Source organism: Apis florea, unplaced genomic scaffold (genome assembly GCF_048593485.1).
Source record: "Apis florea isolate Af1SG1 unplaced genomic scaffold, ASM4859348v1 contig_3068_pilon, whole genome shotgun sequence".
Classification (NCBI taxonomy): domain Eukaryota; kingdom Metazoa; phylum Arthropoda; class Insecta; order Hymenoptera; family Apidae; genus Apis; species Apis florea.
Window position 1 is genome coordinate 2,027,533 of NW_028256700.1, and position 27,018 is coordinate 2,054,550.

The following is a 27,018-nucleotide window of genomic DNA, read 5'->3' on the forward strand; positions in this document are numbered from 1 at the left end:
TACGTTTTGGAAGATGTGATCGACGAAGAAGAAAATCGTTCGATAACGATCGAAAAAGTTGGCATCGATTATTTAGAAAATAAATAATTATAATCTCGCGTTCCGTTAACACGTTATAAGAGATAGGTAAAGGCGAATCGTACTCATGAGATTTTGTCTAAACGATTACCGAGCATAAAGTCCCTTTGGCGCAGAGGATAGCGCGTTGGACTTCTAATCCAAAGGTCGCGGGTTCGATCCCCGCAAGGGATGATGTGTTTTGCATTCAGCGATGTCTGTCTTTCTCCACCGTGCGGAACCGTTATTATTTTTGAAAAAAGTAATTACGCGCAATATTGTAAAGGAAACGAGAAAAACATCTCTACTTTTTCTTTCTTTTATCGTTGTCGAGAAATATCATCGGTTTGAAAATATTAATCGATAATATCCATTCCATACATTTCGACGTTCAAGTTTCTCTTTTTTTCCTCCTTCTTTTTTCTTCTTTACGAAAAATTCATTTTATCGGAGAAGAAATATCACGTTTGTACAATATTCGTATCGTATTTCCTTCGAATAATTACGATTCGCAATAGAGAAAATTTGTATCGTATCTGTCTCGTAGCTAAAAGGACTGGGACTGGGAGAAAGAAAGGAATTTAGGACACAGAATCTTTTCTATCTTCTCGTATTCTTTGTACATCGGCATTGAGCAGAATCGAAAGGGAAAATGTATGGATGGAAGAACTGGAGTAGAGAGGTTTTCAGGTCAGGTTAAGAAGCACTCGGTATTGGACCGAAATACGTAAACGTGTACAAGAAAGGAGTCGCATTTTATTCTCTCGAATAGCTCTAGTAGATCGATCCTTGTTATTATTAAAACTCGAACGTTTATTATCATTTATTGTCTCTTAATACGAACTCGAACTCTATCTATAAGCAATTAAAATAATTATATAAATCTTTATCTCAAAAATTTTAACGTAATTAACATCGGTAGAGAGAGAATTTCTTTCCAATTTTAAGAAATAATTATATATCTATGAAAAATTCGATTTCGAACAACCGTCAATTATATTCGTTTCTCCTCTACAGGTTTCTGTGGAGGAACACCTGTTCCTTCCAAACATCTTGAAATTCGCCTACTCCAGATGCTCCCGCAAATTGCGGGAACCTACGAAATGAAAATCAAGCTTAAAACGTTTAACGAAAATATTCTTGCGGAATTGAAAACGGAAATGAATCGTGCACGTAAACAAATTTAGCCAAAAAAAAAAAAAGAGAGAGAAAAAAAATAAAACGACAAATACTTCGAGCAAGTTACGTTACGAAACGTTACGAATAATTGAGACGTAATTCGAACGACCGGGTGGTGTGAGAATTTGCGCGCGTGGTGAAAGCGTTTCCTCGTTGGAGGGAAAGAAAAAGGAAAGGAAAGAGAAAGAAAGAAAAAAAAAGGAAGAAAAGAGAAAAAAAGGACGCGACGTTACACACGTACGGTTTTATTTGGGAAAGGCGGCGTGGATGATGGTACGCGGCGGCGAGTGTGTACGCGGTTGGAAGGCAGGGTCGTAGGAAGTTACCTGGTGGGTTCGAGCACGAGCCTATCGGAGGGATGGGTTTAAAGAGGCCGCGCAGCCGAGCCTCGTAGCTTCGGCTAGCGTGTGCCTCGGAAAGCCGGTTAGTCGGTCTCGATCCTGCGTGTCGTTCGTGCGCCTGTCCCGAACGTTTGTTTGTTTCTTTCTTTCTTTCTTTCTTTCCTCCCATCTAATTTCGTTTCGTTTCGTTTCGCGATCCAAATTCCATCCATCTCGCGTTACATTTTTCGTCCAACTGAAGGAGAATACCGCGCAATACTCTTTCCACCAATTGTGAATTTTTCTCCACGAAATTTTCAGTGTGCACGCACGTGGATAGGATTTATAACCTTCCGGTTCGAGTCTGTCTGTCAAAGGGTATGTCTTTCAATGCGAATTATAACGCGCACGCATTTTACGTATCTCACTCGTTCAATCCAAAACGTGCAACTCGTCCAATTTCGATAAACGAATTTTTACTTTACTTTGCGCGAAATAAAGTGTGTGTGTGTATGGGTGGATGTGTGCAAGGTTAATGGAAATAAATCGAAGTGGAAAAATCAACGTGTACGAATCGGCGCGAATCGAACGCCAACCGTAACGTGACTCTGGATCGTGTTATCCTTCGCGTTCTCAACAACGCCGTGTATACGTACGCCGTTATACGCGCGTAAAAGACGTCGATAATGCGAATATTGAAAGGATAACGAGCGTAACGAATGGAGAAAGGAAGTAAGGAAGGAAGAAAGGAAATTCGAGGGAATTTCGCTTAATGTCTCGTCTTGTGCGCAATCGTCGAGTCCCTAATTGCGAAACGTACATACACACAGTCGATCGTTTCTAAACGATAATATTATTATACGATACGGATAAAGGTTGTTCGAAGGAAAGAGCGTGTTTTCGATCGATTCGTGTTATATCGACGAAAACATCTTCGAAATTTCTTCGATGCGAATTTATTTTTCCCATGGTGCGCAGATACACACACACACACATGCGCGCGTGCGCGCTGTTAATACGGTAACAACACGAGCTCGTTTATCTTTACACCCGTATCTTGGGAATTTTGATATTTCGATCGAACAACATAGCAACGCTATGTCAGATAGAATTTCCGTATCGATAACGAAGATAGAAGGAGAGATAGAGCGGGATGGAGAGAGAGAGAGAAAGAGAGAGAGAATAGAATCGATTTACCACGAGAAGTGTAGCCGGGTCGCGCGAATAAATTTAAACTGACCCAAATTATCCGTGCGAAGATTCCCAAAGTGTAATCAAGTCCCGTAAGGAAAAGCGAATGAAATATACCGTTAATTCGAGAGATTTTAATTTTATCCCGTGCTCGCTCGCGAGCGTTTAACGTTAAAATGCAAATGTCAGCTTTCTCGCATAGCTGAATTAGCTTAGAATTTTTTGTTACAGAATTCACTAGACGTTACTCTATGCGACATTATCCGTAACATCGTAAATCGAATCGATCGCTTCGACTCGATCGGAAGGAACGGTTGTCCGATTATCGTTGAAAGTACACACATATATATATATACAAACTCTAATCTCGTCTCGCGTTCGACACGTCACATCATTTCTCTCCGAGAAATAATTTAACAGTGCGTGGTTCGTATCGCGGTGAAACATCTTTATACTACTATATAAAATATAATATCCAAGTTGAAAGAGGCTGTGCGAGAAGAATTTGAAGATTATTATCAGAGATTATTATCAGCGATGGAGAAGACGGAAGCGGAGGCGAGAAGGTGCGTGGCGAGATTGAGACGAAGCGGTCGAAATCGGGAGTCGTACGACGAGGTGATGGAGTTGGAGGCGAGATTGCGGGCGGCGTACGTGGCCAAGGAGTTGGAGGTGCAACTGTTGGAAAGGGAGACGGAGCGTTACGTCGCCGAGACGAGGGAACGACGACGAGCCGCGGAATCGATCCGATCCGAGCAAAGGGCTATTCTGGAGGACGAGGCGCGGAAAAGGTGGAAGGACACGAAGGATCGGGAACGTTACAGGGAAGAGTTGATGGATCAGATGGGTGGGAAGGAGGTGGAGAGGAGGGAGAGGATGGAGGAAGCGAGGCGAGAGAGGGAGGTTTTGAGGGAGGTGGACAGGGCGAGGGAGGAGCGCGAGAGGTCGGAGCGGTTGGGGAGGAGGGGCGAGATGGGGGAGATCGCGAGCCGGCAGCGCTTCGTGTTTTCGGAGATGAAGCGGCTGCGGGGGGAGGAGGAGAGGGAGGCGGAGGCGGGGAGGCGTAGGGAGGAGGACGAGTATTGGAGGGAGGTGGGGGAGAGGAGGAGGGCGGGGGAGGAGGGGCGGGCGAGGGAGGCGCGCGAGAGGGAGGACAGGTGGAGGAGAATCGCGGGCGCGTTGATGGATAGGGAGGGGGAGAGGAGGGAGAGGGAGAGGTTGCTGGCCGAGCTGATAACCGAGGACGTGAGGTCGGAGTTGGCGACGAAGGTGGAGGAGGAGGAGGTGGAGAGGGTGAGGAGGAGGGAGGAGTTGGCGGCCGATTTGAAGGAGCAAATGGTTTTCACGGAGCGGTGCAAATTACGATTCGTGGAGCGGGAAAGGGAATTGGCGGAAGGATTGATGAGGAGGATGAAGGAGGACGAGAGGATCGGGAGGTTGAGCGCGGAGGCCAGGCGAAGGGCGGAACTGCGTCATCGAGAAGAGTTGGATCGATTGATCGAGATTCGGCGGCAAATTCGAGAGGAGGAAATTGGGAGGAGGGAGCGAGCCGTGGAGGAGGAGAAGGAGCGTGAAAAGATGAGATCGGATCGCGATAAGGAAGAGAGGAGACGATTGTTGGAGGAACACGCGTCCAACGTCGCTAATTTTATCGATAAAATCCCCCTTTCCGAGGAGGAACGAGAGACGGTCGAACGAATGCGAAGGAACGCATCACCCGCATGTCAATAAATACGCATGTAATAAACGCGAATATTTTCGCAAACTTTTTGCAAAACTTTTTATTCCCGTACTAATTCTCGTATTACGCGTGCCTATGCGAAAAGAGCATCGCGATCATCCTTGGAATTTTCCCTCGATTCGCTCGAAAAAAAATAAATAAACAACGAATCTTTTACGAACGTCCGTACGACGTTCCTCGCTATCTACTATCTCTATCCTTCTTCGAAAGGTTCGATTCCGATTCGATCGATAACGAAACGCAACGACTCGAGTAACGACAGAAGCCGAGACGCGTTCTCTCCGTTCTCTCGATTAATTCCCTCCGATAAATCCGAGACACGAGTGTAACTCGTCAAACTCCACGTCCAGAGAGGAAGCCGGTTTAATACACGGTTTTATCTAATTCTATCGATCGTGGTATTTTCTTCTTATTTTCTTCGAAACTCGATTCCCCATCGATCGAATCTTATTAATCTTGTTAATCTTGTTAATCGCCCACGTGCGATTTTCGACTCTTGCTCGAATTCCAATTTTCACGATACCAAAAATTGAAAGAAAAGGATCGCGCTCGATCGAATGGTCGCAACTCGTCCCTCGTATCATCCGCTCGATCGATTCACCACAAATTATAATACGTAGCGCTCATCCATCGTAACGCGTCTCGGCGTTATCTCGTTTCATCTAGCTGTGAAATACTCGAGAACTGCTACCGTGTAACCTACGCACAGTTATTCGTTACACACGGCACGAAACACCGGTGTTTCGATACCGTAAGTCGCTTGCTCCCGTGTTTTTTCGACTTTTTTCTCTCGTCTATTTATATTAACCATTTTAAACGCGTCATCTCGCATTCGAGAATCGTCCCATTATTCTTCCCTAAACGTACAACGCGAGGCGAAAACACGCTCGAGATCACAAAAGACGAAATAGGGTAAGAATAACGATGCACACCTGACAACCATCTGTGCTCGTCATCCTTTGGGGAGGGGAGACGTTACACCGTACCGTATCAACCCATGCGTATCGTTCGCAGAGGTTCAAATTCAACCGACACCACTGTTGAAAGCGCCCTCTTCGATTTCAAACTCATATATATACGTACGTACGTACGTACGTGTGTATACATCGTTCGGAATGAAAATGAAATGAATGAAAATAGCGAGTTGCGCATCGCGCGTAGGCGAGTAGCGTATCGAGATAGATTGATCTGAAAAATATATTATATATATATATATATATATATATATATATATATATACGTATTAATTGCATCATGGTTGGATTTCTTCCATCTTATCGATCTATTCCTCCGCCTAGACGTACGTACACTTACGCTCCCCGCTATCTCAGTAGGCGAAGGAATGAACTTTCTCGCGCATAATATATACGGAGATCGAGCAACCATTACGGAACGTTACTTAACACATTTACGAATATTACTCGCGTCGCGTTTCTTCGATCGATCGCGACGCGTGGGTTCGTCGAAACCGGCCTGGCGCCTCTCCATTCATATCCACTCGTGTAACTTGCGATTTCTTCTTTTTCCTTTTTTTTTTTTTTTTTTTTTTTCATTCCCGACTAATGAGCGATAATAAAAAAAACAAATCCACTTTCGTGATTATTATCCACGCTTTCCGTTATTTATATCGCGACGAGTGGATCACTGACACGATGAATAATTGACTCGCGCAATAAAACTAGGAGATATTCGCATCTTTTTTTCTTTTTTTTTTTTTTCTCATAACGATCGACCGGTGATACGCGCGCGATTTTTGAAATAAACGTCGACGAGTTATCGAGGTTCCGTGGTGTAGTGGTTATCACGTCTGCTTTACACGCAGAAGATCACCGGTTCGATTCCGGTCGGAACCATATTTAACTTTTACTTATTTTTCCATACGAAACTCGTCTACGTGCAAATATTTTTCGTGCATAGTTGAAAAGTGGGGAGAGAGAGAGAGAGAGAGAGAGAGAGAGAAAACGAAAGAGATAATAAGAAAAACAACGAGAGACATTGTTTCCTCTTTTTGTTTCAGATGTCAACGCAGCGAGGAAATTAACGTAGGTTGAAATGTTGGTGTTGACATCGCTATGAACGAGAGCCGGTGCTACGTCGATTCGGCCGTGCTCGCTGAACATCAACCGTTCAACCGGAATGGGAAGGCGCTCAGGTGTGATTATCCTAAACGCGCCCTATACCATATCCTGCTTACATTGTACGCGTTTAATCGCTCCGCGCGACAACGTTTCTTATTCCTCGACATCTTTTGCGACGATTTCTTCTATATTCGGATTCAAAATATGTATAGAAAAACGAATTTCGATTTTTCACTTTTTTTCGTTTCTCTAAAATAACGAAATAACGACGAGAAAAGGAGGCAGGTGTAGCGGAACGTACAACTCGGGACAAAATTGCGTTATCGCGATGCGAATCACCCTCCTCTTTCCTTCCTGTACACGCTTCGTCGTTTTTCGCTCGCGCTAAAAATCTCCCCCCGTTTCCTAAAATTACGAAAATATAAACGATATCCTGTTCCTTTCTACTAAAAAAAAAAAAAAAATTAGGGGGGGAGGGGAAATTTCGAGAGATTAATCGGAGTTTTTCGTTCCGTTCAAGGGGATCGAAGAAGAGCGTATTGTTCTACACGACCGATTGCGGAGACGGGAAGGAAGATCTCGGAGTGAAGCTTCAGCAACGATCCGTCTCTCTGGTAAGTGGAATGAAAAGGATCCGCGAGCACACCCTCGATCGACGAACGCGAGCTTCGAAATTCGAGAAACGAGAGGGGGAAGGGAGAGCGAACGACGAAGCGAGAAGAATTCGATGTAGCGAGGCGTTGTAGCGGCGAGAATCGGCGAGCAAACCGTGAAATAGTAATTCTCGCGAGTCCTACGATCGACCCTTTCGCGTCGTTTCTCGGCTTGGGTCGTTAGACGCGCATGCGCACGTGCACACACACGCGCGACACCTAGCGCGTTCGCCTGGGGGCCCCTCGGCCGACTAGAAAACCGTCGGACACGCGTCTCTTTCTAAATTTGTTATATTTGAAATCGCTTCGTTCCTCTTCTCGGCATCGAATACGCGTTAACCACGCTTTCGTAACTTTCTATCGTGTTTCGACGTTTCTTCTCGACCCGAGAGAACCGCTCGCTTACCCGTCATCCCGTAATATCTGTATCGACCCGCAATACACACGTTTTGTACCGACCGATAATCGTCGCGAAACCCAAACGCTTGTTACTACGTATGGGGCGAGGAGGGGGAAAAGAAGGACAATTGAACGAACGAAGAAGAATATACGTTGTTGACGAGAGACAACTATTGGCCGTGTTGCGCATAGCGGTGAGAACTCGTCGTGCGTAAAAAAATGTGCCGAGTACCACGGGTATTATTTTACCGCGAAGACTCACGAAGGACACACGAATGCCGAACAGGAAAACCACGATCCCCTATATACGCGATACCTGACGAATCGACGACGACTCGTCTCGCGAAAACGTTCGAAAAATAATAACGAATTTTACTTGGTTTTCTAGACTGCTCTGCACACGGGAAATGGGACGCAACAGCAATTTCTAGAGCCAAGAATGGCGCAATTGGAGACGTTGGAGGCGAAGGTAAATCCGTATATAATAAAAATTACGAATTAATCGCGTAATGAACGCGCGTTAATTTCCGAAATCTTTTTAAAACGGATTTTTATTTCGCCCGTTCGATGGTTGGTTTAGAATTCGATTGTACGGCCGCGATTATTCTTCTCTCTCGGGAAGGTTTTGTTTTCGAAGGGTTCGTGTAAAAAGATACGGTGTAGTTTCAACCGTAGCATCCCGACACGACGGAAGAAACCAAAGTCGATGTTTCGCGGTTATTGGCGGGTTCGCAATAGCCCCCCAGCTTTTTAAGCCTGTCCAACCAGTGATTTATATGCAGATGCATGAACCGAACTGTGTTTCGTTCAGGGCCCTTCACTCGCCAGTTTCGGCCCCGGAGAGACCGTGCGCGCGTGCGCCTCCCATTAAAACTGCCCCAAGTCCGCACACAGACACACACGCAGTGGCGCAGCATTCTCCAAAATTACTTTTTTCTTCCTTCGTCGTCCACCATCCGGTAGCAGTGGTGATTACACCGATTCGAAAAATATCAACGTAAAATAATAAAGGCGCGTTTTTAATCGCTACGTTTTTTTCTTTCATCTCGCATCGAACGAAATGGTAGGCATTTTCGCGCACCTTTTCATCGTCCTCTCGTCTCTCAACAGCTATATTTTCTTAATCCCGTCTCGACGATTCGCGCGGTGTCAGTCTCATCGACTTTCTCGACCATTCGGGTGTTTACGCCCGAGCGGGCCAGCGGCCGAGTCCTGTTTTGCCATTCGACTCGAAGGGAAAAGCAAAACTAAAGAAAGAAAGAAAGGAAAAAAGAAGAAGGAGCGCGCTACACGAACGAATCTACCTATCTCTCGTCTCGACGCACTTCGAAAAGAAAATAATGACTCGAAATAGAAATAGAATTTTCCATTTTTATAAACACGAATAACGGTTAAAAATCGGTTTTTTGGTATTTTCGCCTTCTCACCGTGAGATTATTCCAATCGAAAACGTAGCTGCTCGAAAAGGTAGAGTACGGTACGCCCTTGGCTCGAAACGCTCGCAGACAGATCTGGTCAGCGAGATTGCGGATCCAGGAGTCAGTGCCCTTTACGCCGCCGATACTCCAACGAGATTTCGTCCTCTCAACATTCCGCGACATCGCGAACTTCCCGTTTTTTTAAAAAACAGAAGAATAATAATCCTTTTGACGGATATAGAAAAAGGTGAAAAATCTGAAACGTGCGAGTAAGCAAAATGAATGGAAACACGAAGGAAGAGGGTGGCCAGGATCTTCTTCGCGCAAATTCGCGCGATAAGCTCGAAAAAAATTGACGTTGTGGAACGTAGGAGACGGGGATCGCCATCCACGCTTTTAAAGGAGGTAAGAGGAGGAGGGGAGAGGAAAGTGTTTGCGGCGTTCCCTTCTTATTTCACCCCCTCTTGCGCGCGTGTCCGCCTCGAGTTCCATTTTTTTTCTCCCTCCATCGAGAGATAAAAATAACCCCTTCTTTTGCCAATATTATCCTTCCATTATCGTTACGCGGATAACCGTTCTAATTATTTTCACGCTCCTCCTTCTCCTTCTTCTTCCTTTTATATATTTTATATAATTATATATATATATATAATTCAAATAAAAAGAACAAACAGGTTGGTCGATATACATAAGATTTCGTGTTAAACGTATCGTTTGAAACTGTGCCGTTGTCGGAAAGTCACGCGTTCATGGAAAAAAAGGTGTTTCACGGTACTCGAACCGAAAGCCTTGAACTCGGATTGCCTTTTGTTTTCTATTACCGTGTATATACGTACGCGTACGTGCAACAATAAAACCCGTACTTTCCACGATTTTGCTTAAACTTTGCTTGGAGAAATTTCATCCTCGGCGATCAAATCAAATTTTATTTATATCGTCGAATAATTATTCCTACCTACGTTTAATTACGTCCGTAATTACGAACGATTCGAACAAGATTTCGATGACCCCCGCGAGAAATTTCGTTTATTATTATTTTCCACTTCTTTTATCCACAATTTTATCCTTTCTCCCGAGAAAATGATTTTTAATCTCGATACCGCTCGTTCCTCTGCAGACAATGAGACGAGAGAACCAAGGTATCGTAGTTGTCAAAGTTAATCCGCTCTTCTCGAAAGCGCATATTATATACGTACGTTCGAGTTTTTTGGAGAGAAAAAAAGGGAAAAAACAAAAACGAAAAGAATTGTTTTCAATTCCTGTTCGTGGAAGCTTGGATTCTCGAACGAAATAATAGGAGTTTCGTACGTTTCGTCGGGATCCTTAATAACCTCGGTTCGAAGATAATCGGTTTCGGTGCGAAAAAAGGCGAGACGTGGAAAGAAGGAAGACGTTAAACGCGGATGAAAACGAATCCAAATTAAGCCTTTTCTTTTTTTCTCGAATATTTCTCGAGGAGGCTATTTTGAATTTAATCACGGAGAAGGATAGGCGAGAGGGAATGGAAAGAAAGATCGGTTTGGGAGGATATATATTTCGTGGTGGGTCGGTGGGACACACTGCAGCGAGGTCTCTCGCATCCTTCTTTCCACCGCGCAGTCAAGGCCGACATTGACCTTCTCCGCGTCGTGTGCACGACGAGGGAGCAAGCGCTGCTTTCTCAAGGACCATCGAGTGGCCCCTCCCCCCCCCCCCCCCCCGAGTCGTGTGCACTACCGATGCGCCACTCCATTAAGATCCGCGCATTCCTTCCACTATCGTCCGATATCCATTTTTTTCGTATTTTTCTTTTGTCTCTGTACTCCAGATGGCCAGTATAGAAGTATCGTTATCGACCACGCCGAGAAGGAAGAAAGGTGGAAGTATTTCCGGCGGGTTAACGTCCCCGCCCGGTCCCCATCGGAACACCAGGGACCATTACAAGGAATTGGATGCCCTTAGAATAGCGTTGCGGGACAAGGAGAATATCATTCAAACGTGAGAAAAAACCGTTTTGTAGAAAGGAGGTCGCGGGTCGAGATCGAGATGACGGATAACGAGGTTTCAGGTTGAAAGGGCAACTGTGCAACACGCTGACCAACAGATTGGCGTTGCGAAACGGTGGCCCGCCTCTGACCGAAGCGGACAGAAAAGCGACCGAGGAACGGCTTCAAAGGTTGCGCCGGGACGCGGACAACAAACGATTGGCGATCAAAAATTTGAAATTGGCCCTCGAACGATTGGACATCACCGAGTAAGTGACCGACGTACCGAACAACGAGATCGAGACATGTCGAAATTTCTCTTCTTCTTTTTTGCCCTTCCTTTTATCCGCAGCAATATCGACGTACGGATTCAACAAGCCGAGTTGGAGTACAGACTTGGACGGGAGGAACTCGAACTTTTGACGCTTCGAGAGGAGAGCAGAGCTCTCCAAGCCGCTTTGGAATTGGCGGAGACCCAGGAAAAGCAGAAAAACGACACGATATTCAGGTACTATATCGTAACGCTTATCCGGTTAAACGGTTAAGTTTCTCTTAAGTTATACGCGATATATGTTACGTTCTCTGATCGCAGTTGCATCTCTGGCTCCGCTCAAGTGACGATCCACGCGGTGGAAGTGAGCGCTGATCCGAAAAGTCCCCGTTTCGGAGCCGGGCCGAGGGAGGACACGCCTGGCTTGTACGTCGATTGGGCGGTCGAGGATTCCGGATTGTGCAAGGGGGATAGGTTTCGTATACGCCATCTATTTCCTCCTCGAGTGAAAAAAAAAAAAACGTTCAAAAAAAAAAAAAAATTAACGGCGAAACGACAAAACGTTACTCGTCCCCGCTTTTCCGTAACGGTACGTCATCTCCCGAACCGAGACTCTTTCTCCGCCGATAAACTCCTCCCTCTCTCCCTTCTCCTTCCCTCCGTACGACCGTAAGCGAACGAAACGATTATCGCGGAGAAAAAAAAGGGATCGTGTTTCTTTCTCTGGCGCGGAGAGGAGGAGGAGGAGGAGGAGGAGAAGGATTTTACGACGAGGAGGAAAAGAAGGAGCGTTTCTCCTCGAAACGAGGAGGAAACGAGGAGGAAACGAGGAGGAAATTTGTTTGCCTCGGGGAAGAACAAAGACGGGAAGGAAGAGAGCGGAGACAGGGAAATAGAAATGGGAAGGAAGGCGAAGGAAGAGGCGCGTTTGCGCGCGTCGCAACGCTGCGTAACATGGCTAGCTATCGGTGTAGAACAATAGCGCGATCTTGGCATTTGGTTCCCAACGGGTCATCGTAGCGTGAACGAGGGCCGGAAGTCCGCCGAGTACCCTCGCTAATTGCACCTACGACTTCGCATGACCCTCCCCACGCTCCTCCCTTCCACCTTTCATCCGCCGCGATTTCATATTCCTCCTTTTATTTTTCCATCTTGACTGCGCGTAACTTAAAAATATACAACATAACGCACAGTATGCAAGCGTGAGTTTTACTCTTTTCTTTTCAGTCTGCAATTGGAAGAGCAAACGTTTTCTTATTTCCGAGAAATAATATAAACTTGAGTTGCTTAAAGTTGCTCGGCCTTAACGTGCGAAACGATTGTGTTTAGAATCTTGGAAGTGAACGGAAAACTTGTGGTGGGAGCGGGGAGAAGCGATTTGGCAAGGCTGTTGGCGGTTGCACCCGACGCGGCGCAAATCGTCGTCCTTCGAAAAGGCGAATCCCTCACGGCGCTTCGCACACTTCGATCCGATAATCTTAGACTGACCCATAGGATCGGTTATCTGGAGGAGCAGGTCAGGGATCTTCTCGCGCCGAGCAGATCCGAAGTCCCCGCCGATCCTCCGCCGACCCGTCAAGAACAAGTTCAGGTAGGTCGTATCGGGGATAAGAGAAGAAAAATTATTAAAATCGCGACATAACAACAACAAAGTTGATCTCTCTCTCTCTCTCATTTTCACGTTTATTCTTTTTTTCGTTTAGGTTTTTCAAAAAGGGCCACAGGTAACTGCGCTAGTCGCAAATCTACCTGGTCTCAATATAAGAAATTCGATGGAATTGCGGCAGAGTTTACCAACGGTAAGAAATAGGCATAGCGATCATTCGAAACGTTCGATAGACGTGAAAATTTCGAACGAACTTGTTGATTCCTCGTTGGTTAGCGTTTCCAACGGTCATCACAAATCGCGAACTAAACAAAAACATCAAGGATCTTCGGTAACTGGATCAACGGCGAGTTTAGATTGCAAGGAGGCGCAAATTTCGTCGCAACTGCAACGCAGGAGACCACCGCGCGTCGAATCAGCTATGGAACATTTGTCCAACAATCGGAAAAATTCGTCTCGAGTGCAACCGTTGGACTTTGATTCCGAACCGACCTATTATCGATTGCAGGTATTCCCTTCGTAATTTTCGATCCGTTTGATCGAAAATGTATTTCTCTTTTTTCCCATCAACGTTGCCCAACGTTCGTTCATTCGTTGCGGAATTAAATTATCCCCTCTTCTTCTTTAACATCTCGTTTCGTTTTCGTTTCAGGATTCTCAATCGCGAACGTCGGAGAATTCTGACGTATCGACGCCGTATAATTCTCAAGAATCGAAATCTCGTCCGGCACCACCGAAAAAACCGCTTCGATTATCGTTACATCGTGCAGCTAGTCTTCAATCTGTAGAAAGTGCGCCGCCAGCTACGCTTCATGACGTGGTGAAAAAATCGATGAAGAGAAATCACAAAAGTGACCCATCACCGTTGGAAAAAAGTATTCGAGCGGAATCGAACGGAGATGCGAATAATCAAACGGGAGAATCGTTCTCTAACGCGTCTCAACCCCCACCGAGGACACCTTCCAGAGCGGAATCTTGTCAGAGCGCGTTACGATGGCCTTCCCCCAAGCCGAGGCCTCATTTAACATCTGTCACCATGGAAAAGTGGTGTTAGACGAGAAGATAAAAAACGATCGATCTTTTTTCATCAACGTCATCTTCGATCTTATTCGATGATGGATTACGACAATTTTTACGATACGACGTGTAAATAATATTTTTAAACTTTTTTCTAACGCGACTTTTTAACGAAAAGACTGAACTTACATTTTGAATTTACCATTGTTCGTACGTTTTTTTTTTTTTTTTTTTTTTTATATAATATTTCCTTTTTTTTTTTTAAATTTCACGTTTTTAACTACTAATTGAACGATAATTCAACGCCTAAAGTATTTCATTGTACATCTCATTATTATTATCAAAATACGTTTAAATCGATCGATTAATGTTGAACAAACGTATTTCGTACAAAATACGCGAAGCGTAAACTTATATAACTTCGTTCGATTTAATAGATTGTTTTTTCTAGAATTCTAGAATTTTTTTCTTATTTCTAATATATTTCTTTCTCGATTGTAATAGCTCTAGCTCTTACATACACATACACACACACACACATACACATATATATATACGTGTATTAACAATATCAAATCTATAATATCTTTTTTCAATTGCTAGTCCAAATATGTATTTTATAATTATTAATTCAAATATGATGAAATGATCGTTGTTTCTGAAAAAAAAAAAAAAAACAAAGGCATTTTAAAATAAAAAATTATGTAATACAAACGTATAAATAAATTTTTTTCTCTAAATTATCGATTTCTACATCTTGTTATTGTACATTTCTTTTTTTCTTTTTTTTCTTCTTTTTTTTTTCACTGCAATGCTCTTTTACAAAGTCTGGCAAGAAGACTGTTCATTTGTAACAAGCTGTTAACTCCATCCACTATTCCCAAATGAGTTATCCCAATTTCCTGAAACGAAAAAAATTTTAAATTTATACCATCTTGTATATGAATATTTATTATAATATAAACATCATTGCATACAAAGTTGATGTAAATTTTTAAACTCACTTTTACGAAATCTAATTTTAACGTTTCATCGATGAGTAGATTTTTTGCAACTTTGAATATATTATTAATTATATCTTCCGCTGAATAACCCATTTTCCATAAATGTTCCATTACCTGTATTAATATAACATTACGAAAAATCGTTTTATATTCATGTATCGGATTAGATAGATATTTTAGATGGTAAGATAGTAAAATATCACACCCCGTATGCCTTGGAAATATTGCCCTCTTTACAAAATTCAAGCATTTCTTTAACGAGTAATGGATGTGGTTCGTCGCAAACTTTAAAAACATTTTCACTATTTACGTGATTAAAACCATTATGCGTCGATTGTAAATTATTTAGGGCTTGTCTCATATCACCTTGCGCGGTAAACACTATTGCTTCCAATCCATCATCCGTATGCGAAACCTGGTTAAATATAATAAAATAAAAAATTAAAAAATATATCACGATAACATTTTTCCACGCAAATAGAGAGATAATAGAATAAAAAATTTAAGAAAATATATACCTACATCTTCCTTCTTACAAATATCGATAATCTTTGCTAAAATTTGTGCATCCGATAATTTTCCATATCTTAACATAGCACAGCGTGATTGTATTGGTTCGATAATTTTATCGCTAGAATTACAAGCTAACGCAAATCTAGTCGTGTTGCTGTATATTTCCATCGTTCTCCTTAATGCTTGTTGAGCACCGCTAGTCATGCTATCAGCTTCGTCTAGAATTATTATCTTGTGTTTTCCTTTTGGCAGATTTACCTTTAAAAATTTGAATCGATACAATTAACTAACTTAAAAAAATGGAGTGAGCATAGAAGTAGAGTAGAGTGGAAGAAATAAAAGAAAAAAGATTTTTACCCTCTTTTGAGCAAACATTTTAATTTTATTCCTTACTACGTCTATTCCTCGATCGTTCGAAGCGTTTAACTCTAATACTGCCTCTTTAAATATTGGTCCTAATAAAATACGAGCTAAACACAATATAGTCGTAGTTTTACCAACTCCTGGTGGACCAGCAATGATGATATTGGGACAATTGCCTTGTTGAGCAAAAACCGATAATCTGGAAACCGTATCCTCGTTACCAACGATGTCGGAAAATATTTGCGGTCGATATTTTTCGATCCTTAAAACAAAAATTTATTTTAATTCTTTATCCTTTTCTTTTCTTTTATCTTATATAAATACATATTAAATTAACGAACGAATATAACCTAAAAAAGAAAATATTCGATTTAACGACGAGAAAACGAATATTCCACGAATATTATGAAAAACATACCATGGCAAGTGATCCAACTTTCCATCTTTCTGCTTGTTATTTTTTACGTTATAACCACTCGTTGACGGTAAAATTTCAATATCCATAGATTCATCGATATCATTCTCACCTCCCATCTTTGAACATTCAATTTAAAACGCGGGAAAAACTCACTACCACTTCCAGATGTCCAATACATTGTTGAAACATAGATTACGTAGTAATAAAGAAGAGAAACCAGTCTTCGTTTACTCGTCGTTCTTGCTTACGATTTAATATGTCAATAAGCAAACATAAATTGCATTACCGATTAATAATAATTTTTCACGAAAGATACAATATCGTTAAAAATAAATTCTTGAAAAATTAATATTCAAAATATTTTATTATACACGTTTTTACTATACAAATAAGTCTCATAATTAAAAAGTTGTAAAGTACATAGATGAAATAAAAAAAAAAAGAAGGAGAATAATGAATATTTATCTCGTGATAACGTGAAATAAATAATAATTAATGTTTATTAACATAAATAATTTTATATTTATTTTATCATTTTTGTTATTTAAACCGTTAAGACATAGATAAAACTAATACAATTAATTCATAATTATAAATTATATATCAAATTTTTATCATTATTGCTATTATTTATAAGATATTATATATTTGCAAAAAAATTGTATTTAATATTAATTAAAATAAAAAATTATATAAAAATTATATCATCGTTATTGTATTGATTATTTTTTAAATTTTACCAGATCAGATAAAATAATTTTATCGATACAAAAATACAAGATATAATTATCATATATTTGATAGCGAGTACATATATATATATATATATATATTTTTTTTTTATTTTAAATTCAATATTATTTAACTAAATAAATAAATAACGGTTGATGATTTATATTATTTCTTAAGGGGTCGCCGGTATCGATTAAATTTTTCGCATCTAGTAAAATCTTGCGAGATCGTCTCTCTTTTATAAGCATTGCGTTGGTGGCTTATGGAATGAGATTTCAATATGGCAGCCGTCGTGATATCTGCACAAGTCGGTATCGCGGAAATGTTTTGAAGTCGTTGAGTAATCGCGACAACCGGTTGACGTACAACGCATAGGTTAGTAAGACGAAATGACGTTTCGTTTTTGTATTAGCTTCTCTGATTGAATCGATCAGTTTGTGTCAGGAAACCGGGTTTTCGTGAAAATTATTTTCCTCATCACGGTTGAGCCGCTAAAGTATATAGTTGAAGCCGCAGTATTGTTCGAATGCAGACATAGGTTACCTTGATTTTTCATTCTTAAATCATGCTCAAAAGCGTATCACGTTAAATGGGAATCCGACGCTCGTTTCGTTCAATCGACCAATGTATATGCATGTGACATCACGTATGTTTTGCGATTGTATGTATGCTTGATGTGTGTACGTTTTTCTCAGCTAGGCTATACGTGTGCGTGTACGTGTCAGGTGTGTGGATGCTGTATCGATGCGTGTATATTCATAAAATGTTTAGAATCGTCGCTTATCTTTTATTTTCGAACGGAACATTGTTCGAGTGTCGCGCGTGTTCAAACGTCAAGAAAGAAGAAGACACGTCGTCGTGTATGTTTTTGACACATCTCGCCATGCCGAATGAACAGCATGGCCCGCTACATACCGAACGATACATTTGGGAACAACGTTTGGTAAGTTGATGATATTTCTTCTTTACGATTCTTTTATTCTTTATCCGACTAATTAATTCGATCGTCACAATTTTCACAATACAAATATTTTTTCCGTTACTTTATCCTTCAATATCATTTAAAAATTCCACTTTGAATATTTTGAATATCAATGCCGCGCAAACTTTCGATTATTTTATTCGCGGATGAACGTGTCATTCTAATTACGTTATAGATTAGCTAATTATGTAAAGTGCCTGTTGCTATAAATACATATAGTTATGCTTATCATTTTGGCTTATATTAATAATTACTTCCGGTTGTTCTTGATATTCGAGATACACATACGAGAAGGAAAGAAAGGACACGATTCATTAATTTCTGCTTAGTTTGCACTTTTCTTCTAAATACATTTTGTTTCCGATTTTATTTGAAACTTTTACATTTTGTACGCAACTCGATATTCCATATAACCGATAACTATTGATTTTATATAAAATAGATAAGATTGTTTATATAAATATATCGACCAGGTTATTTAAATTATGCGTTAATAAATTGTTACGAGTGAATAAAGTCTGCTATATATTATATTATATAGATATTAGACATCTAATTTCTATTTTCAATTAATATTTACATTCAATTTATGATTAATATTTAAATCGTAGTAGTCGATTGTAACAATAACATCGTTTAACACGTTTAAATTTTTATCACGATTCATGTTTCACGAATAAAAGAATATCAAGCGTTATTTAATCATTTCAATGATTCTTCTCGACGAAAAAATATTTTAGAAATGTTTAGAACAAATTTCAATAGTTATTTATATAAATAAAAAAATTATATTTTTCGTAATACGCGAAAGTACAATTACCGATTGATTTTATATTATTATCATTAAAATATGGTTCAAAGTATACGATGTATATCTTGAAAATATCTATTTTCTTCTTTTTCCCCTCATATATTTATAATTCGTTAAATTTATATCGAATAATTGTAAAATTCTCAAGAGTCTATAGTTTCTGATTTGAATACACTACTACTTCTCTTCGAATCCGTAAGAAACCGTAGAAATGTGACGGTAACACTTTGACATCTAAAATCACATTCAAAACACTAAGTTCTCGTTCTAGTTTGGCCCATCAAATGGCCCATCTGCAAACCAATCGAATCATCCGATTCACGTATAAGACATTACATTATCGTTTTATCGTTAGATACACTATAACGGCAGATGGATTGGAACACTTTTCAACTCGTGTGAATTATTATCGCTATAATTGTCGAAAAATGATACACCATATCTCTATTATGTTTCTAGATGCTTACTGTAGCAGATTGACGATATCGGTTCGTAGAAACTAACGACTGTGAGCACTGACGAGTGCGCTTGGGAAAACATCAATTGTAATCGGATCATTTTAAATGTTCGAGTAGTGTAATAACAAGATAGCGTAATTCTAACAAGGAAAATGATCGAAGTAAAAAAATTGATAGGTTGATTCTATTCGTTTATCGAATTATGATTTTAAAAAATTACGAAATTATTAGTACATTTTGAACGAATTATTTTCTAAAAAGCAATCTTGGCGCAAAAAAAAAAAAAAAAAAAAATCACTTTTCAAACAAATATAATTTTTTCGCGATATATTCATATGATCGCGCAAATAATATTAGAAATTGAATATTAAATAATAAAAATCCACACGACTCGGATAAAACTGACTCGAGATGAAACGATTGATGCGTAGGTGTATCGTCGTGTGTATTTCTTTTCTGTCCAAATTTATTTATCCGTTGTTCCTCGTTTGAAAACGAGAATATTCCACGAATTAAAGTGAATATACATATTTATCCATTCCGTTTCGGTAATTATAAAATATATTATAAAACGATGTTATAAAAGATTATTCGAACGAAGCGAGAAGTAAATAATAATTGACGAAAGGAAACAGCGAACGATCAATTTTAATGATTGACCGTACGATACGTATATACTTTTTAACAGAATTTTATCGAGTTTATTGGAAATTGTAATTATTCGATGTTAAAATTTCGGAAAGATGCATTAGAATAGCCACAGAAACGAAGAATTTCTTCGGTCTATAAATAACAATTTATTGCGATTGCACTGTCTTTAGCGTGTCTAGACCTGTATCTAAAAGAGGAAGCATGTGTTGTACGCTGTTCTAAGAAGGGAGAATATTCAATAAATTTGGATCTCTTTGTATGCTAATTTTGCGAGTCGAATATTAAGCATTTATTATTATATCCACACAAGTCACATTTCAAAGTCACTTTATACTGTTTATTAATTTCACATATGTTTATATTATTCTATTCTATATTATATTCATATATATATATATATATTTTCTATATTGAAAATATTTGACGTATTTATTCTAATTTAACGAAGAAGTGATATTGAAATAATATAATAATTTTCGATCAAAAAAAGGAAAAAAAAAAGAGGTAATAGAAATAAAAGAATAAAATAAGAGCGTGACCTAATCTAACCTAACCTAACCGAAAACAACGAAATAGTCGAAATAAGCGTTTTCGCGAGAACTGTTGACAAGAAGGCTAGTAATTAACAGGAAAGCTTTTCAAGGATCGCTCCTCTAGATCTGACGCATTTTAAAAGCGCAAGGAATGAAAAGATGGTAACGAGCCAAGTGACGATATACATCGTATGATTACTAGTTACACAATCCCCTCGAAATCTATGGATCAAGCACTATTTCGCACTATTTCGCACTGCACCCTGTCTTTATATCTAATCCTTATTCTCATTGTTCTATCGTTTTAAAATTCAACATTTTTCATCTCGTCCATATCTTTTTTTTTTTAAATATATTATAATTCAAACACGTGTAAGCTTATCTTTTTTTCTTTCCTGAAAACTTTCCTAATTCACCTAAACTTCCCTTCGTTTTTCAATTTTTTATTTCTCAAAATCTATTAGTTCCAACTTTCGAGATCGATATTTTTCATCAAAATGCCATCAACTAAAAAAAAAAAAAAAATGACGAATAATCGTTTCATCGTTCAAAACCAATATACGTATAATTTCAAGGATATTTCGAATAATTTGTCGCGCGATTAAAAAATTGATACGGAACGATTCTTTATTTCCGTTAATTTTTGCAAAAAAAGAAAAAAAAAAGAAAAGATCGAAAGCATATATCGTGGGATAGGATAATATTAAACTCGATGAACGAATGAATCTTTGCATCTAGTCTGGTAAAAAAAATGTAGCGTAGAAAAAAAAAAGAAATGTCAGAACACACTCTTCTGGAGAAGAAGAGAATCTATTCGTTCTCATTAATTAAAGAATCGTAAAGTGAGTATATGTATGTATAACAAACTCTCCAATTAAGAACGGATAATTTTAGGTGGTGTGCGAATCTAAAGAAAGTGTGCTGCGGTTGCACGTGAATACCGATATCCTCCACCCATCTGAAATCCCTATCTTCTCTTATGATTTTGCTCAAAGCCAAATTAGAAAATGTCGTGGAATTAAATGACGAGTGAACGATTTTTTTTTTTTTTTTTCAATAGAATCCGTCGAATTAATTTCACTATTCCTCGATATGATAATGAAAACATGTTGGCATGATGTTGTTATCGATTATATAGCTACAGATGAGTAGAGAATCAAAGCGATCTACGTAACAGGTTTGTAAGGGGAAAAGGAGAGAATAGATGGAGGAAAAGATGGAAGATAGAAAAGAAAGGGGGAAAGGAGGAAAGAAGTAAGTTTGATTTCAAGTAACGGATTATATTATAATTATAATCGGTTATGGGGAAAACATGTTCTGCACGTGTTCCGTTAAAATAGGTAGCTTGCAATAAATTATTTTTATAATTATTTATATCTACCACCTTGACCTTTTTCTTCAATGGGAAAACGATATGGTGGAGGAAGACTGCTTTATCTCTTGTATTACAAGGCTGTTTATTGGGTAAACATGCAATGTATATGCGAACTTGCACGTATATCATCGTAAAATTTTCAAACACGTTCGTATAATATGATAAAAACTCATTCGTTTAATTAGAAAAGTAAATATATATATATATATATATGGATCATATGTATAGTTATCTTTGTCACACAACACGCTCGTTCTTCCATTCAATTTTTTTTCGATTTATTCGAAATTTGAATTTGAGACGTAACACGGGGATAGAAAGGATCCGTGGCTTCAACCACTTAGAATTTTAATTTTCGTTTATTGAATTTACTTAACGAATATTTAAGAAAACTAATTAAAATCTCGAGCGGAATAGGTTTTTTAATCGTTTTTATTTTCGACACGAATCCGTGAAAAATTTAGCGAGGAAATTAGATAATAATTTCGTGGATCGATCGACGATGAATCGTGGTACAATACGATTTTATATTGTGTATTTGTTCATGAAAAAAATATTACGTTTTTAATCGCATGACGTAAAAGTAATGCGACGATAGTAAAGAAACGCGATAATAAACACCGTAAATATTCCGGGGTGTGTCTAAACTCGTACACGAAACTCTTTCGTCAACAATTCGCAAGAGAATAATTATCTCTTCGAAGAGAAAATGATACGAATTTCTTGGAAATTTCGAGTAAACGGTAATTTAATTTGCGAAAAACATGCCGGTCTCTTTAAAAATAAATATTTATCGAACGATCAATTTGATCCGAATCGATACGAATCGATATTTTTATATTATCAGATCAATTTAAGTTACTTTTATAACAACGAAAATGTAGAAACGTTTAGGAACGTTTTGTTTTCATTTTCAAGAACGCAACCGGTAAAAGGTGAATTCAGGCTGCTTTGTCGCAGGTGGAAACGGCAAATGATTATGCTTCACCTTGTACTTCTTCCGTGTATCTATATTCAGCCTATCCGGCCACTGTGTTCACCACTATTGATCCATTACAGCTATGTACAATACTGAAACCAACTTTTACACGAGGGTAAAACTAAACTTGATCCTTTTTTTTTTTTTTTCTTCTATTATTCTTCTCCTTGTTACGCCGTATTGGAAGAACATCGTCGAATATTCTTATTTCCGCAAACACGTAAAAGATATCGCTAAACCTTTTCATCATCTATCGGAGAAAACGGTTTCAACATATATTCAACAGAAACAGTAATCTTTATCTTTTTTTTTTTGTTGAAGAGTAAGGAAGATCAAGGGATTAAAGTTTTCATTAAATTATCGTACGTAAGACGTTTTCTTCAACAAATATTTATTTTGTTTTTTATTTTTTTTCCTGAACGTGTTTATCCACGACGATATATTTTTCATTTCTATCGTAACTGTACGGTGCCAAATGTTACTTTCATCATAGGAAATTAATCATAGATACGTTTCTCTTTCGTTCGTATTAATCGATTATTTCGACTCGAGTCGTACAATAAGCGGAAAAGTTACTTAAAAATATTCGTTTGTTTAAAAATAGTTTGTTGCGAATAGATTAATGATAATCAATATCGAATCAAGTGATAGAAAATGATGAAAGGAGCGATGAATCGATAAGTGAAAATAAGTGAAAAGGATACCGGTTTCAAGCATAGGCAGATTTTAATTTGTCGGTTAAGATATATTTTCCACATAGGCCATTATGGTCCTGTACACTGACCATATTTTTTTACAAAGTAACGTATTTAGCGTTAGGTTGGTCACAGTTACGCGACTGACTTCACGATTTCCGGCACACGCGATGACGCACAGAAACTGATTTGTAGTTCGGACAGTATACGCCACCGATCTGCCAGTTGAGACGGTGTATATGTAATTTTAAACAGTTTTCTTTGACTACACTTTGTACCAAACGCTAAATCTAGTTAATGCTATTTAAATAATGCCTACTTATCTTATTTCGTTTCTCAAGTCGATCACGATCTCCTACTTACAATTAGGTTAAATAAACTCTCTGATCTCTCTTCTGACCGATTATTTATCAAATTACCATGAATTATTCGAATAATTCATTATATTTTACTTTTTAATTAATGTTTATTGTATTTTCTTATATTTCGACATATTCTTTATTTTTCTTATCGTTTCTTAATCTTGGGATTAATTCGAAATGAAATTAATGAAATTAACAAATACTTTCATGAGTGAGTTTATCTTGAGTTTATCGTATTGAAACAAATTGATCTTTTTTACGAGAAATATATAAATCGTGTATAAAAAAATAACGCAAAATGAGGAGATGGATTTTGTTTTTTAATCTCGCTTATAGCTAATCAATTCGTAGATTCGTATATTTTGTATTTTCAATAACGAAAATGTTTTTATTTCGTATATTGATTGCATTATATATGTATATAAATCATACCATATAAATTCATAATGATTATACATGTTAAAAAGACTGTGATCAAACGATCAAATGATTTTATCTTCTCCTTAATTAATCCTTGTCTTTTAAACGTAATTCCTTGAAAGCTCGTCTGAATGTGAGAAATTCAAGCGAGGATCATTTCCCCGATCTTTATACGTACATTTTTCGCATATCTATGAAAACTTGAAAAAAAATTTTATTTTAAAACGCCAAGATGCGATAAGTAATCGATTAAGATATTCTCCATTTTCATATTATACAGCGCCATCATGACTCGAATAGCATTAGATGTTTATCAAATACCCGGGACAGTGGATAAAGCAGATAACTGTAATGCCGTTGCAAAGATGCATGTTATATATTTATTTCCAATTGAAATTTTAATCGTTTCTAGATGGCGCCACCGATCCAAATTTAGTATATAAGCATACACTCTCGTTACACTCTCAATTTTCCCTTTTTATTATTAAGATACATGTATTTGTTGTGTTTGATTTTTGCCAAAAAATATCTCGAGAAAATATACCATCAAACATTTCATTCGCGACATTAATGAAAATTAATATTTGTTAAATATTTTTATTTTTTATACGAGAATTTTATTTCTAAGTGGAAAAAAGAAGGAAAAAAAAAGAAAAGTAATATCGATGAAATCGTAGAAAAAGAAAGACGAATTTATAATAATTATTAATTTATATTCTTTGCCATTCAGGTATTCATTTCAGAATTAACTTATAAAAAGTATTTTTCGCAAAAATGATATTGATTGAGATAACGTTTTTTGCATTGGTATTTTTTTCAGTTTACTTTAACGTATACGTACGAATGCAACGTAAATAAGTAGAAAATTGGCAAATACGACGCTGCAGATATAACCTTATTGATTCTGGAAAGCATTAGCTATCCAAGAAATGGAAATAAGGGGAAGAAGTTTCGAGACGTGTAAAATTTTGGCTGTACATATATCATTTTATTAATCGGAATTTTATTATCGGGGATGCGATTATACAAAGGAAAATACAATTATTCGTTCGATGCATGATAATGCGATTATTACAAATCAAGTTGAATTAATCATTTTATCGCACTATTGAGATAAATCTCGTTCTACTTATACTACTTTGTCATTTTTCTTTTGAAAAAGATTTATTTAAAAAAAAATTTCAGAAGAATTTCGTTCCGTTTATTTACAGTCACAGTTTTAAATTAATCGCAATTTTTATTCGTGCTGCGTAATACATGCCACGCGTAAACCATACAAATAAGTCATCAACTTCGTCATCGGAATAGAATATATAGAATATAAAGTGATTAGTATGATGAGCATTAACATCTCCAACATACTTATTCCTTAATAAGCTTCCAAAAAATCTATATAAATATATACGCAAGTAAATACGTGCATCAGCCCATAAGATATTTGAACAGCTTGATTAATTAGTTGTTTAAAAAAAAATATCAATTTAAAAGTAAGTTTAAATATATTTTGTAAGATATAAAAATTTCATTTTTCTTCTTAAATATAATTTAACACTTACTTTTAAATAAATTATTAGTTCTCTTATATTCCATATTGAGTGTTACATATTATAACGATTTAATATTTATTCTTATCTGAAATCAAAAAATTCAAAGAAATATTTAGATATTTGTGTGTATTTGTCTACGTATACAAATCATTTCGTTCAAATGTAATAAAATCCAAATCCACAGAAGTTGTTAAACAACACAGCTTAAAATAAGCAAAGGTTAATTCAAAATACAAAGTATTTTAAATAATTATTATTATCATTTTTAGAGAATATTGGAATAAGATTCCAGATTCTAAATATCATTCATTATGAATGAATATTTTACTACAAAAAGTTAATCCTTTTTTAAATATAGATTTTGTTGCATCTATTTTTATCATAGATATCTTTTAAATAAGAACTAAACTGAATAATCGAGTTATGTTCAATTGTCGGAATTCAGATTTAACATCAGTTTTGTCAAATATAAATTCTTTGAATACCTTATGCGGAAATATATAATTTGTTAAAATATACGCATAATAATATTGCGTTAAATTAAAATATAAGAATTTATTATGCAATATGAATTGCAAAAAAAATAGATAACGTGTATAAATAGTAGAAAAAAAAAAGCATTCAAATATCATACGAAATCGAAAACATTTCGTACGAATCGATTCAATAATAATTTATAAAATTATCAAAAAGGAGAGAATTTTATTCCTTAGATGATATATTTTGTAAAAAAATTTCTGAAAAAGTGGAATCACCTCTTCAACGTATCAAGCGATGAAAATTAAAGACATAGTTGCGACATCGTAGAAAAAAAGGTGATAGCGTTTAAAATTTAAACGAGTCACCCCTTTTTTTTTATATATATATATATATATAAATAAAGTTTGAGAAATTATTAATTAGAAATTGATAGATCGATAAAGAAAAATACACGGTACATCGAAGAGTTGATTCTTGATTGCTGGTTTTCATCGCGCTGCCCGCATTGCGTCGGACTGCCCTCACGCCGGCGCTTTGCACCCCTGTGCTTTTCGCCCTTCTCTTCACCCCTCTTCGCCCTCCCTCCCTTCCCTGTCTTTCCCCATCTTTTTCCTCGACAACGCCCCTTCCACCACGATCTCTACGCAACCAAGATGTTCGTTAAGCGTTTCGTCCCTGTACCTACTTTCATATCCCAATTCCCCATCTATTTCTTTTTCTTCTTTTCGTTTTTCTTATATTTAATATCACTTGTTACACTCTTTTAACATCATCGAAATTTTTATCATCGATTACACAGTT

At 37.8% G+C, this 27,018-nt stretch overlaps 5 protein-coding genes, 1 long non-coding RNA gene and 2 other non-coding genes across 14 annotated transcripts in view; 7 read left to right on the top strand and 1 right to left on the bottom strand.

Moving 5' to 3' along the window:
• The first annotated feature begins 179 nt into the window (after window positions 1-179).
• On the top strand, window positions 180-252 carry TRNAR-UCU (transfer RNA arginine (anticodon UCU)). Its single transcript has one exon. It is a non-coding gene; the product is annotated as a tRNA-Arg (tRNA).
• A 1,542-nt stretch (window positions 253-1,794) lies between these two features.
• LOC105737363 (uncharacterized) lies at window positions 1,795-6,607 on the top strand. Of its 2 annotated transcripts, XM_086908288.1 has the most exons (3): window positions 1,795-1,934; window positions 2,979-4,486; window positions 6,506-6,607. In XM_086908288.1, exon 2 carries the CDS (start codon window positions 3,285-3,287, stop codon window positions 4,476-4,478), a length of 1,194 nt encoding a protein of 397 aa, XP_086764414.1. In that variant the 5' UTR covers window positions 1,795-1,934; window positions 2,979-3,284; the 3' UTR covers window positions 4,479-4,486; window positions 6,506-6,607. The 2 variants fall into 2 exon arrangements, with proteins under 2 accessions (XP_086764414.1, XP_086764413.1); XM_086908287.1 differs by lacking the exon at window positions 6,506-6,607 and having other exon boundaries at window positions 2,979-4,512.
• Window positions 6,269-6,341, top strand: TRNAV-UAC (transfer RNA valine (anticodon UAC)). The gene has a single exon. It is a non-coding gene; the product is annotated as a tRNA-Val (tRNA).
• sprt (PDZ domain-containing protein sprite) lies at window positions 6,505-14,634 on the top strand. Of its 2 annotated transcripts, XM_086908285.1 has the most exons (10): window positions 6,505-6,640; window positions 7,087-7,180; window positions 8,007-8,087; window positions 10,844-11,013; window positions 11,084-11,269; window positions 11,353-11,508; window positions 11,593-11,745; window positions 12,601-12,862; window positions 12,975-13,385; window positions 13,530-14,634. In XM_086908285.1, the coding sequence occupies exons 1-10, from the start codon at window positions 6,561-6,563 to the stop codon at window positions 13,929-13,931; spliced, it is 1,995 nt and encodes a 664-aa protein (XP_086764411.1). In that variant the 5' UTR covers window positions 6,505-6,560; the 3' UTR covers window positions 13,932-14,634. The 2 variants fall into 2 exon arrangements, with proteins under 2 accessions (XP_086764411.1, XP_086764412.1); XM_086908286.1 differs by lacking the exons at window positions 6,505-6,640; window positions 7,087-7,180 and adding an exon at window positions 9,278-9,441 and having other exon boundaries at window positions 8,029-8,087.
• Window positions 14,457-16,390, bottom strand: RfC4 (replication factor C subunit RfC4). Its single transcript, XM_003690913.4, has 6 exons — window positions 16,193-16,390; window positions 15,769-16,036; window positions 15,421-15,669; window positions 15,104-15,313; window positions 14,899-15,012; window positions 14,457-14,796 (listed from the first exon to the last, which is right to left on the bottom strand). Exons 1-6 carry the CDS (start codon window positions 16,306-16,308, stop codon window positions 14,698-14,700), a joined length of 1,056 nt encoding a protein of 351 aa, XP_003690961.3. The 5' UTR covers window positions 16,309-16,390; the 3' UTR covers window positions 14,457-14,697.
• Window positions 16,391-17,157: 767 nt separating this feature from the next.
• Window positions 17,158-27,018, top strand: part of Nca (neurocalcin homolog) — a 54,293-nt gene continuing 44,432 nt past the window's right edge. For all 4 annotated transcript variants that reach the window (XM_086908298.1, XM_086908296.1, XM_086908297.1 and 1 more), the window contains exon 1: window positions 17,158-17,299. The gene's annotated coding sequence lies outside the window, so the exon portion shown is untranslated. The remainder of the gene's footprint in view (window positions 17,300-27,018) is intronic.
• The window catches only part of LOC105737185 (neuronal calcium sensor 2), a 31,184-nt gene continuing 21,861 nt past the window's right edge, over window positions 17,696-27,018 (top strand). Inside the window, exon 1 of one of the 2 annotated variants that reach the window (XM_086908302.1) lies at window positions 17,696-17,867. The gene's annotated coding sequence lies outside the window, so the exon portion shown is untranslated. The remainder of the gene's footprint in view (window positions 17,868-27,018) is intronic. The other variant, XM_086908305.1, reaches the window with a different exon arrangement.
• LOC147657627 (uncharacterized) lies at window positions 24,610-25,380 on the top strand. Its single transcript, XR_015292151.1, has 2 exons — window positions 24,610-24,920; window positions 25,011-25,380. It is a non-coding gene; the product is annotated as an uncharacterized LOC147657627 (long non-coding RNA).